General features: G+C 41.0%; 2 protein-coding genes across 4 annotated transcripts; one reads left to right on the forward strand and one right to left on the reverse strand.

Annotated features, from left to right (window-relative positions):
* Positions 1-1,388: 1,388 nt before the first annotated feature.
* nxnl2 (nucleoredoxin like 2) lies at positions 1,389-4,883 on the reverse strand. 3 transcript variants are annotated; one of them, XM_034546928.1, is made up of 3 exons: positions 4,743-4,883; positions 3,544-3,863; positions 2,039-2,207 (listed from the first exon to the last, which is right to left on the reverse strand). In XM_034546928.1, exons 2-3 carry the CDS (start codon positions 3,843-3,845, stop codon positions 2,039-2,041), a joined length of 471 nt encoding a protein of 156 aa, XP_034402819.1. In that variant the 5' UTR covers positions 3,846-3,863; positions 4,743-4,883. The 3 variants fall into 3 exon arrangements, with proteins under 3 accessions (XP_034402818.1, XP_034402819.1, XP_034402821.1); XM_034546930.1 differs by lacking the exon at positions 4,743-4,883 and adding an exon at positions 3,975-4,051; XM_034546927.1 differs by lacking the exon at positions 4,743-4,883 and having other exon boundaries at positions 1,389-2,207; positions 3,544-4,066.
* A 525-nt stretch (positions 4,884-5,408) lies between these two features.
* On the forward strand, positions 5,409-7,465 carry gng10 (guanine nucleotide binding protein (G protein), gamma 10). The gene is made up of 3 exons (XM_034547136.1): positions 5,409-5,532; positions 6,686-6,813; positions 7,347-7,465. Exons 1-2 carry the CDS (start codon positions 5,452-5,454, stop codon positions 6,809-6,811), a joined length of 207 nt encoding a protein of 68 aa, XP_034403027.1. The 5' UTR covers positions 5,409-5,451; the 3' UTR covers positions 6,812-6,813; positions 7,347-7,465.
* The last annotated feature ends 5,514 nt before the right edge of the window (positions 7,466-12,979 follow it).

Genomic DNA, 12,979 nt, shown 5'->3' on the forward strand with positions numbered 1-12,979 from the left:
AAATGTAATACATAACACTGCCAATACACAAAACACAATTAGTCTCTATGTGCTCTCTTATATTCATATTATATGTGCAGTATCTAAACCACTTTTATTAAGGCCCCAGAATGAAGGATTGGGATGTCCATTCATCTCACAACCCATCTCTCGTGATTATAAAACCCCTCCACAGGACATCAGGTTTCAGTATAGAAGTGGACAGCTTCCTGTGCAGGTCTCAAATCTCTCAAGAGCTGCAACGATTAGTCAATTCCTTGAGTAGTTGATCGACAGAAAATCTAACATTCAGGAAGTTATTAGTTACAACTTAGAAACTTATAATTGATGGACCGCATCCATCCATCCATCCATCCATTTCTTCTGTGGGGCCAGAAAATAAATGGCTGTGATGTTGACCTTTGACCTCACATCATGACACATATTCTTGAAGCTAATATGATAATGCAAATACACACACACACACACAACAGGATAATGTAACTTCTATCGGGATCTATAAGAAGATAGACGGGCGCAATGTGATACGATGAAAAAAATGCGCACGGAAAAGCGAAGCAGCTTCCAGTTCTATTTGACCAGATTATGATGGAGCACAATAAAGATTCTTTCTGAATATATTTTAAGGAATACATCAAACACTCTGTTTTGATTAAAAACGTCCTGCTAAAAAGGGCAAACTGTCCTTAACGCAGGTCAAATCGTGCAAATTCGATTTATTCTCATGTGACACAATAGCGACCCCACGTGGTAAACATGTGAAACTGCAGCGTCCACAAAAGTGCACCAGAGAAATAAAGATGCTAAGCAGACCATTAGAGTTTAATCGGATACAGGTAGTCTTTTGCTAATTTGAGGCTTAATTTCCCACCTATCCTTTACTCTGAAGAGCATAATTTCATTCGGTGGTAGACTGTGAGACGTGGAAGTCCTCTGAGACCTGTGAATGAGGGGAGGTATAAATATACCTGAACCACCCAGAGAAGCACCACCTGCAGACAAAATTATTTCTGAAGGAAGCCTCGGGGCGTTACCTGGTGCCGCACGCTGCTCTTTGAAGACTCGCAGCATTTGATATTACAAAGCAGACAGACAGCCACTCGAGGGACTGGCCGTTGCATGCTCGTCACAACGGCGTCATGCCTGTTGGATGTTTTACATACAAAGTGAGAACAGCCTTGCCAGCGTGCACGAGGGGAAAGAAGGCAATTAGGACCAAGGATGAGAATGTGCCAGCACGTTGGAAACAATGTCCCCGCGGGCTTTCTGCTTCCTAACGAGACAACGGGGAATCAGAGAGAAAAGGAGAAATGTGAGACAAAACAAATGACAATAAATCTCAGAATGTATATATATATATATATATATTTTTTTAATAACAACCATCTAAACCACTAATTTGACATAAAAAAATATACAGGCAGCTCAAAGTAGAACTACAAGTCAAACCTTAAATATACAAAAGCATATCTACTTAATAAAGCAAGGTTTAACTGTATGTTTAGTTAGTGCACAAGCTTTTAAAGAACGTATGAATGTATTTTTCTAAAGAAACCACAGTAGCTGGCTTGTATTATACAAATTAAATGCACAATTCCCTTAAAGCAAATATTTTTTTCACATATGAACCATAGTGGATATGCCTGAGGTTTGTCTTTAATGCATAGGATGTTTAAAGAAATGTTTTGCAACCTTTTTGGGTTGTGAACCCTTAAAATACATCCATATCTACCTGTAAACCCCTCATGAAAGCATGACTGGTGAGCAATTCAACCAAAGTTGCACTTTTCCTTCTCACATTGTTCCATTCAAAAGGATTTTAGAAGTAAATCATATTCAATCTTTGACCCAAAAAAAAGAGAGGAGAAAAGCAAATAAAGTCTTAAAATCTGAATAAATAATCTAATGTTGTGCCACAGAAATGTAATTTTCTCTTTCATATCCCTTAGAGACCCTTCTTATATTGTTTTGTCCAGCTCTCCAGGGTGGCTCCAGGAGCCCTCGACGTGCTCCTCGTCGTGCTCCTCGTCTTCATTCGCTAACCATTAAAGTTCTGGAAGATTTCCGCGGCGTCCAGCCAGGACCTGAAGCACGCAAGGCCTCGGTCTCGGATCTGTTTCCTGCCCTTGTCGGTGATCACGTCGCCGTTCTCCTTCACGATCACCAGTTTGGGCACCGCTGTGATCTTGTAGCGCTGCTTCAGCTCACTGAGAGACGAGAGAGACAAAGAAACACCTGTAACAACGGCTGCTTTGGGGATATAAAACATGACATAAAACATTGAACGCTTTGACGGTGATGGAACGCATGAAAGCACATCAGGTCGTAAGAGGACAAACCTGAGATGCTTTTATTTTATTTATTGTGTATTTTTTTTAACATTTTATTGCTTACCTGTATGTATAAATGTCCCCTTGCGGGATTAATAAAGTAACTATCTATCTATGCTTCTACTTTACCTTAATATTTCCATTATATACCATTTTGGATGTCTACTCCTCAGAGAGAATATTAACTGAAAATGAAAATAGTTAGATATAATTTGTTCATTTAATTGTTGCAGATCTAGTACCCTGCTTTCATATTTCCATTGTGTGCACTTGTTGCACTTCTACCTCTGCGTTGACAGCTATGGCCGATAGAAAGATACCTTACAGATTCAGATTAATGCGATAGTTTCAAAATATTGATCGTTGTTATTGAATTAACAGTACAGCGATATACAGTATTTCTTTATTATTATTATTATTATTATATTAGTTTCCTTTTGCCTTTGGATTCAAGAATAGTTGCTACCTTAATAGTGGCTAATGTGGATCAAAAATAAATAAATAAAAGTAAGAAAAAATATTAAATGAGCTCTCCCCTGAACAACTTCGATATTGAAATCCTGAACACACAATAAAGTAAAACTTAAAGCAGTATATTTAAAAACACTTTGAGTGAACTTCACCTCGACCAGCTTCACACATTCATGCACCAGTCGCCTAATTACAATCCAAGTGTAAATAATACACAATAACTTATCATAATGAGTACTTTTAGCTACAATACATCTGTACCTAAATAACACTTTGAATGCAGGACTTTCATTGTGGTTTTGCTACTTTTACTTAAGTGAATGATCTGAGAGCTCAACCCCTGACAATGTATATAAAAACCATACGAGACACGGATTAAATGTAACAATTAGAGACAATATATACTGAATTAAAACAAAGCATGAATTTAAAGTTAAACAGACCGCGTGTCTGTCGTGCAGTTGACCCTAATCCCTCCGAGGGTGACCCCGATAAGCGTTTCACATAAGCTGGAGCACAGACCGATGAGCCGTTTAGGCAACAGTGTGAACAATCCTCGTGACAGGTAAACACCTAGACACGTAAAGCACTGTCAAGTGCAGCAAAGTGGGTTTGTGACGTACAACATCCACTTCAACACGTTTAGTGAAGGAGTCAACGAGTCACCCATTCGTGAACACTTCACTCAATTAAATAAGCAAAACTTGCACCAACTTCTCATCAACGAGCTCGCGACACTCACTGCTTGTAGTCGTCCGTCCAGGGCAGAGCCAGCCAGTCTCCGTGCATGTCGTGATAATATTCAACCATGTCGTGGGTCGACTTGTCGGAAGAGACGAAAACAATTTCTAGCTGAGCCGGAGGGTCGCCCTCTTCCACCAGCTCCGTGTAGAAATCGCACAGGATGGGTGTGAAGTCTCGACACGGCGGACACCATCCTGCGGAGAAGTAGATCCCCACCACTTTGTTCCTCAACGCCTCATCGGGATCGACTAAATCCCCGTCTTTATTCACGAGTGTCCGCCCGGTGAAGACCTCCACCATGTCTGCTGAAGCCCGCCGCTGTAAATCAAAGAGTCCCGGCGGGTCGCTTTAGCTCATTATTTTGTAATTTTTTTTTCTCGTTTCAACACCTGCGCCGTTGGTTGGAAGAAGTGAAGGAGCTTCTCTTACTTTCCTGTAATGTTTACCATCAGCCCCCAAAGCTACTTACAGCCAATCCCGTTGTGTAAAGCACCCGCGGACCAATGAGGACACGGGCAGACCGTGTTGTAGTTCATTAGCCATGTGGGTTTCAGTTGCATTCAAGAGCTGCTCGTATGCTAGTAATTCACAGTTCAGCTGCAGCACGACGTCTCGCGGCACTTTCAGGCAGCCCAGAAGAGCGCATGCGCAGAGCCAACGAATTTACCTACTGCAGGACGGACGTCAACCAAGATTTCGCGTCACATCAACCTGAAGTTTTACATGTTTTGGCTTTTTAAAAAAAAAGTTTAATAGCGGTATTAGAAGCACACACGTTGTTTAAATTAACCAGAGATACTGAGAATGTTGCTAATGTTTTTATTTATTTGAAAACAATAAAAACAAACTTCTTAAAATGTATTTTAAAAACATATCTGAGCCTTGATTTTGCAGATAGTAACAGACAGGACGTTTGCGATGGATTTTCCTGTTATGAGTTAGTACACTATTCAATATTGGCCATGTTGTTATGTTATAACCGACAAAATCATAATGTGTAACTTATGTAAACATAGGTTTAAGCGACTTGAAACCAAAACCTTCAGTGAACATATTGTTGATCAGGCTGAAGCTTAACACTGAATGGCCATATGTGCACACCTGGACCAAAACACCTGTAGTCCACCATGTTAAAAATATTGTTATTTTTGTTTAATACAATTCTTAAATTAATTATCATTCTTAATCAAGACCTACTTCTCTGCCTCCTTTTTGTTCCAAGCGTCCTCCTCCACATCTTCCTACGTCGCTCTCTTAACTCCATTCCCCACATCCTCCCATTTGTGGAAGTACAACAAGAGAGAGGAGGTAAGAAGCCGGAGGAGGAGATCAAAGGGGTCCTCTACGTCCTTTCTCTCCCCCCTTTTTCCTCCTCTCTTGCATCCTCTTGTCCTCGATGCTCCTGCTATTTTCCTTCATCTTCCCAGTCTTCCCTCTCTCTTTCCCCCTTCTTTCCACTTCCTTTGTCGCTCCTTTATCTCAACTTCCTCTCCCTCCCGTCCTCCTTCCTCTCTCAAACTCTTCCTTTGTATCTGTGGTGCAGTGTAAAGTTTGAGTAAACTATACTATTTAACTATATATCTATTCACTGGGGGAAAATAATATTAATACAAATCAAATAAATATACATAGCAACAGCAACGTAGTGCAAGTAAACTACTACAATGACAACAACCATGTCTAAATACTTGAATAAGTGTATCAAGTACATTTGGAGGCTGGTGTTTCCTTCCACCTCTCCTTGTTTTCTATACTGAAGTGGACTGAGGTCATTTGGAAAGAAACCCAGCCAGCCCTTTCCCAGCGTTTCGCTGCCCATTAGTGCAGTCAGGTCGTGCATTGAAAGACTGAAGGGGACTTTTTCGTACCAGGAATTCTTCTCTGCCCAAAAACAATTTCCTCCAACATGACCTCTAATTCCAATTTATCCAACATGCGACGGCTGGTAGAACAACTGAAGCTCGAGGCCAGTGTGGAGAGAATCAAGGTAAAGACGGAAAAAGATTATAAATCTAAAGAATGAGAGTGTTAATGGTTTACTAGTGAGCTTTTCTTTGACTTTGTTATGTTTTATTTTATTAAATGTATTCATTCATCAGCCAACAACTTGCCTTGTGACAGCACGGTTGTTCAACACTGTCTTTTTAAAATGTATTTAAAAATACATTAATCCAAAACACATAAATGTGGCAGTCTGCTCTTTCCACACACTTTGATACATTAGAATTGTGACATATGCCAGATTTAGCTATTTTTAGATTACAATAAAATAGCATCTCACAGTCTAAATATGTGTGTTATGTGATGATGTAAAAATGTGTGTTTTGTATAACGTAATTGTAACTGATCCTAATAGTTTTACTTATGTTCACTGTTTTGTAACGCGATTTTTTGTTGGACTGAATGTCTTTGTTTTATGAATGTTGTACTTCACACGTATACCGTCGCTTGCTTTTCTCCTTTTAGCTTTTCTCTTCTGTTCAGCTGTCTTTTACTCGTTTGTTTTATTGTCATTTTAAATGCTAATTTAACAACCAGCTAAGTGTACAACAGTTGAAAAGCTTTTATTAGGGATTTAAAAGCATTACTTATTTATTATTTAATTAATTCTGTACACGTGACATCTATTGCTTCTGTCCATCCGGGGAGAGGGATCCTCCTCTGTTGCTCTCCTGAAGGTTTCTTCCCTTTTTTCCCTGTGAAAGGTTATTTTTGGGGAGTTTTTCCTGATCCGATGTGAGGTCCTGGGACAGGGATGTCGTATGTGTACAGATTGTAAAACCCTCTGAGGCAAATTTGTAATTTGTGATATTGGGCTATACAAAATAAACTGAATTGAATTGAAAAATGTATTATATAATCGTTTGTCTGGTCAGTTCCTTAGGGAGACCTTATCAGTATCGTTAGGGTGCTTTCTAATAAGCCTACAGCAAAGTAACTAAACAGCTGGTTAGAAATACAAAGCAAGTTTGATGCTGCAGAACCTTCAAAACATTAGACAACTCTGTTCTTATTAATGGCTTAACTGATCTATAAAGCATTCATAAATTATTAGCCATGAATTAAAATCCTTCATATATCAGAAAGTGGTACCATTTATAATACCATATAAATACATCTGCCCGTGATTGTTTTCCCAGGTGTCCCAGGCGGCTGCAGAGCTCCAGCAGTACTGTCTGCAGAACGCGGGCAAAGACGCCCTGCTGGTGGGAGTCCCCACAGGCAGCAACCCCTTCAGGGAGCCACGCTCCTGTGCTGTCGTGTGAAGGTCAGTTTACAGCCCCGATTTATAAGTCATGCAGACACGCGTGGATTACTCCATTCACATTCCTGCCAATGGTTTCACAGTGTTCCACTTATCTACAGGTGCTGGTAAAGCACCAAGAAACACAGCAATGTGCTAACAAGGGCAGTGAAGAACTGAAGACTGCTATACACATGGATGTAAATAATACAGGTTTACACTTGAAAGATAAGTGTGTTATTTAGAAGAAAATACATTCAGCCCATTTTAAGACCACAGGGATACACACAATTAGTTTTGGAGAGAGACGTTGAATATAAATAGAAACTGTGCTTGTTTAGAGGAAAACTCGACGGGGCATCTTTTGAAAAGTTTATAAAATGATGGTCCGTCTGGAGTGGCAAGGTTTTCTTAAGATTCGCTGATGTTTAAAGTGGCATCCAGGTCATTTGAGTTTGTGATATTGTGATACAGTATATTTCCTTGAAATTCAATGGACTGTGGAGGCTAATCCAGGAAAATAAATAGCTGAGATCTATTTTTTTTTTTTTTTGCAGAGGAAGAGGAAGCGGACACAACTGTGGCCTCTTACTCACAGAAGAAAAAATAATTCCATTTAGTCTGTAACCATTTTTATTTATGCGTCTTTCTTTTTAAGAAAAGCACATAAAAGACAAGCTTTTACAAATATTTGTTCAACTAAATGTCTTGTTTTACTACAATACAATTTTCTTCTTTTAAAAAACAAATTAAAGAGCATTACAGAAACCTATTGTGTCTCAGTGTTGATTTAGATGACTTTTGGGAGCTAATGTGTGTTCTCCCTTTCCTATAGGGGACATCGGCACAGTCTAAAAGTAATTATCTATGGATTTTACAAAGCGGATGTTTATAGCCGTGTTTTAAATCACGCCTTGGAATCTCTCTGCGTCGTAGCTTCCTGATGTTCAGTCGAAGTTAGGAGCACAGCCAGAGAGGAAACTGCGTCTTCCTGTTCAGAACTGCAAAGACACTCAGAATCACACGTCACTTAGCCTTTGAGCTTTTAAACATTGTGTACCTTTCTCACAAGCTCAAGGCCATGCTTATGAATAAGACACAAATCACAGTGTGGGAATTGGATATTATGAATCATGTTTTATTTATAGATGTATGTCTGTTTATTTTATTTATTTACATATATTCTGTATAAAAATCCAACCTATGTATTTGTAGAAGGAGACAGTTGCCATGAGCCTGAAAGAGGTCTTGAGACGGCTCTCTACATTGTCATTTCCTTTTCCTCCACAATGTTCTCGGGGGACGAGTCTCAATAGTTTTCCTTTTTCAATGTCTTTCCTAACAACCTTTGTAACCCTGTAAAGGTGGAGCTGAAAAGCTCAGGGAGAAAAAGAAGAGATGTCTGGAGGAAGGTGCATCAAAAATATTTACAAATCTCTTGACTTATTTGGGAAACCACCAACTGGTGACAGTGACATGATGGTAAGTTGTGGCATTGACTTGGCCAATGTTAGCTTGCTTTTCACAGATGAGGTAACGTTCCCTACAAGCTAGCCTAGCTAACGTTAGCTAGAAAAATGTCCAAAATTGAGACCGTTATGATCTGGTCAAATAAACAAGCTGGCGCTGTTGTCATCATCGAGATCATCTAATTTAACATGTTAGCCGTAGTCACTTGCTTACAATCGATGAGTAAGCTATCCATGGTGGTAGTTATAAAGAGGGCAATCTTATAATTTCTAATAACTTACGTAAAATAACGCTTAAGTTAACCAGCTAGCTTGTTATGCTAACATCACTGTGTTACACACAACACTAACATTATAAACAATGTTAATATGTTATCTAGTTTGATGATTCATGGGCCCCAGAGCCAAGATAAGACCCAGGGCCATACAGTAATGACTACAGAAAAGTATACTTGCATGTACTTAAGTACAACTTCAGTGTGTGCCATTTTAGTACAAAAAGAACGCATTAAAAGGCAACAAGTAAAGCGCAGCCATAAAATGTATCCACAGAGATGTCAAACAGTTGAGTTCACTTAAGTTTAATAACGGCTTAAATCATGTGACGTATTTTGGCACCTCGCCTGGTGTTTTTTGAACTGCCCTCGTGAGACAGGTAAGTCTTTAGACAGGTTATATATATTTTTGCAGAAGGTGGCAAGGGATGAGGCGGTCCTCGTCCTTCGCCCGGGAGACTGCCTCGTCGCACTCGTGAGACATGTACATTTTTAGAAAGGTTAGATTGTATTTTTTGCAGAATTCGGCTAGGGATGAGGCAGTCCTTGTTCCTCGCTCGGTAGACTTTCTGCAAAAAATCAATCTGCCATTTTTCCGCCTTCTGCAAGGCAGATCTTTAGTTTAGGACAGGTTTTCTTTTGCAGAAGACAGCGAGGGATGAGGCATGAGACAGATTTTTTGTAGTGACGTCATATGACATGTAGCATCAGTGACGTCGTACTGCAGGTAGCGTCAGCGGCGTCGTACTGCAGGTAGCGTCAGCGGCGTCGTACTGCAGGTAGCATCAGTGACGTCTTATTGCAGGTAGTGTCAGCGGCATCGTACTGCAGGTAGCATCAGTGACGTCTTATTGCAGGTAGCGTCAGCGGCGTGGTACTGCAGGTAGCATCAGTGACGTCGTACTGCAGGTAGCGTCAGCGGCGTCGTACTGCAGGTAGCATCAGTGACGTCGTACTGCAGGTAGCGTCAGCGGCGTCGTACTGCAGGTAGCATCAGTGACGTCGTACTGCAGGTAGCGTCAGTGACGTCTTATTGCAGGTAGCGTCAGGGGCGTCGTACTGCAGGTAGTAGCATCAGTGAGGTCTTATTGCAGGTAGCGTCAGCGGCGTGGTACTGCAGGTAGCATCAGTGACGTCGTACTGCAGGTAGCGTCAGCGGCGTGGTACTGCAGGTAGCATCAGTGACGTCTTATTGCAGGTAGCGTCAGTGACGTTGTACTGCAGGTAGCATCAGTGACGTCTTTTTGCAGGTAGCGTCAGCGGCGTGGTACTGCAGGTAGCATCAGTGACGTCTTATTGCAGGTAGCGTCAGTGACGTTGTACTGCAGGTAGCGTCAGTGACGTCTTATTGCAGGTAGCGTCAGTGACGTTGTACTGCAGGTAGCGTCAGTGACGTCTTATTGCAGGTAGCGTCAGGGGCGTCGTACTGCAGGTAGCATCAGCGACGTCTTATTGCAGGTAGCATCAGCGGCATCTTATTGCAGGTAGCATCAGCGGTGTCGTACTGCAGGTAGCCTCAGTGACGTCTTATTGCAGGTAGCATCAGTGACGTCGTACTGCAGGTAGCATCAGTGACGTCGTACTGCAGGTAGCGCCAGCGGCGTCATACTGCAGGTAGCGTCAGTGATGTCGTACTGCAGATAGTGTCAGTGATGTCATACTGCAGGTAGCGTCAGTGATGTCATACTGCAGGTAGCGTCAGTGATGTCATACTGCAGGTAGTGTCAGTGACGTCATACCCGCAGGTATGTGACGACAAAATATATTGAAATACATTTAAACTAACATGCCAGTGGTGCCAAACGAGTGCTGTTCGCTTGCCGCTGTCCTGACACTTTACGGACGCCTGCCACAGACTTGCCACTGTTAGTAATCGCACTCCCAAAACATGGAGATATTCAGTTTACAATAATATTAAAACAACTTAAACCACTTAACAATTAATCGATTATAAAATGAGTTGCAGGTTATTACTCAACTAAACATTGATGCTGTAATATTGTGTGTGATATACAGTGACTAATAATAGCAAAAGTGAAAAGTTCATACAAGTAGAACATTTTGTCTTAAAGTCCAGGTTTTAAACTGTTGAAAAAGAATGGTCCATTTTTATGATTCTATTATTAAACTTCTGCATATTATTGTAGGGTCAGTGAGGTCAAAGTGTGGTTAAGGTTGTTTGTGGGATTGTTCAGTTTGGAGGGATCTACAACACAGGAGCTATTTCTGTTATTTACCAATAAAATATCCTAAAAAGATTATTGATGTGCATCCATGCACCATTATGTGGTGAACTTGTACACAAACACAAAGCACAATGGCTCACAAGGAGCAGCTAGGGACTCACCTTCCCCTCTAAACTGTATTGACAGGCTCCACTGCCAGTGTGGTGTTATGTAAATACACTAACTGCAGAGTGCAGATACATACATTTATTTAAATTTACTTTGTTATTTAAATTTAATATGTCTCTGGTAATTCATTTTATTGTATTGTATATATTGTAAACATGCTTGCTGCTACTGCAAACAAATGGGGTTTATGGCCTAGACATATTTAAATGAAGTAATGTAATACACAAAAACACACCCAGGGGCTTGTGAACATAATTGGGAGGTTGCATTGAAGACAATGTTAGAGTTTCATGAAGGCTGTGGCTCCATCTAGTGAATCATTTAAGCATGTGTTCTTTCCCATCCATCTATTTTCCAAACAAGCTCATACTGTAGTGTAGTGGTAAGATAAAGAAAGTGCCAATTAAAGCAAACTCTGGTGCCCACACCCTGAACAGTGAGAGCAGAGTTCTTGTCCTCTGTGGTCACCCTGATCACCCCGTGGTGGCTCAGTCCGCCCATGGACAGGAGGGCTCTAGCTGGTAGTGGAGCTCCTCGTGCACCAGGCCTGCAGGCAAAGCACAAAGAGAAGTGATAATGTGAGGGAAATAATGGGTCCAGCTGGGAGGTAACAGAAAGGTAATACATTGTTGAAGTCTGAGACTAAGACGTGTTTTGTGCAGTGGGAAAATTTACGTAGTGACATTATTATAGCCTAGACATCATTTTTAACTAAAAGTATGATGCCATGTCAATCAAAAACAAAGAAATTCCCCCACCTGAATTTTAAGACACACTAAATACAAGTGACTTAATTGTGAGCATTGTGTGAAAAGCAAATATTGTTGTTTGCAGGCAAAATAGTATCAGAGCATATCATCAGAGCGTGAGTATGCAGATGTTGTACCTGCGTATGGCCACAGTCAGGGCCTCAGGAGAGGTGGCACATGGACAGATTGCCTCAGGCTTCAGGCCATGAGACTGAAACAAATTCAGGAAGACATCACCCGATGACACAGACCCTAAAAACATGTATTTTGGATGTTTTCTTTTCCACTAGCGTGAAAAAAAAATATAAAATCAAAAAATATAGCCCAACATCTTTTAATTGATTAGAGCAGTGTGCATGACAAACACGATTTGTTCCTGGAGAGTCTCCCCTTAAAGAGCTGTAGATGGAACACATGCAAACTTATTTGTATTACTTGTTCTTTCTTGGATAATCTGACAGTTTCCTGGAAAACCAGTGGTGTGCACTCACATCGATGACCATGCGGACAGTGGGCAGAGTAGCAGCCAGGTTCTGTGGGTGGGGCGGCCTCACCGTCACAGGGATGACCCCCGCATAGAGACAGCCATAGAAGGCAGCTATTAGGTCAATACCTGCAGAAATAAGAGTAAGACAGCAACCTTGTGAACTGAAACACAGGTACTTGTTCACTGTATATCAAATGGAAAAACAAGGTAGGATGCCCCTCTACAATTCTGAAGGGTGTGTGTGTGTGTGTAGGTGTGTGTGTGCGTGTGTGTTTACCTGGGGGATAAAGCAGCACCACTTTGTCTCCTGTGTTGAGGCCTCCTCTCTCCATTATGGTTGCTGTGATTATCTCTGCTCTATTCTGCAGCTGAACTCACCCAACAAAATAGATAATTGTTAGAACCATTATGAAAAGGGATATACATAAAAGGTAAGCATAATTTCTTTTAGGGGGGGGAGTATTTTTCCAAGTAGGCCACTGACTGGTCGATACGTGCGATGCATTGAGTGCCCAACGCGCCGTGTATTGAGTGGGCCGGTCTGACAGTAACTCCCGGGCCACTTCTTTCCCCCAGTCCGCCCCTCACCACACGGATGGTCCTGCTTTTAAAAGGTTGTTGCATGAGAATGAGCAGTAACAGAAACATTAACATTATCTGAGAAACCAGAGAGCAATCTTGAGCTTCAATTTAGAACATACATTTTGTAAATTGTTCACCCTAAATAACAAAATGCATGAAGTTTGAAAGACAAAATCTTTTTCATAACTTTGGCTGCACTACATTCTATTCTGGAGCTTTAAATAGTGTAAAACTGTACTTTCACACATCAATTGATTACTTCATGTGATACTTC

Source organism: Cyclopterus lumpus, chromosome 12 (genome assembly GCF_009769545.1).
Source record: "Cyclopterus lumpus isolate fCycLum1 chromosome 12, fCycLum1.pri, whole genome shotgun sequence".
In the NCBI taxonomy this organism is placed as follows: Eukaryota; Metazoa; Chordata; class Actinopteri; order Perciformes; family Cyclopteridae; genus Cyclopterus; species Cyclopterus lumpus.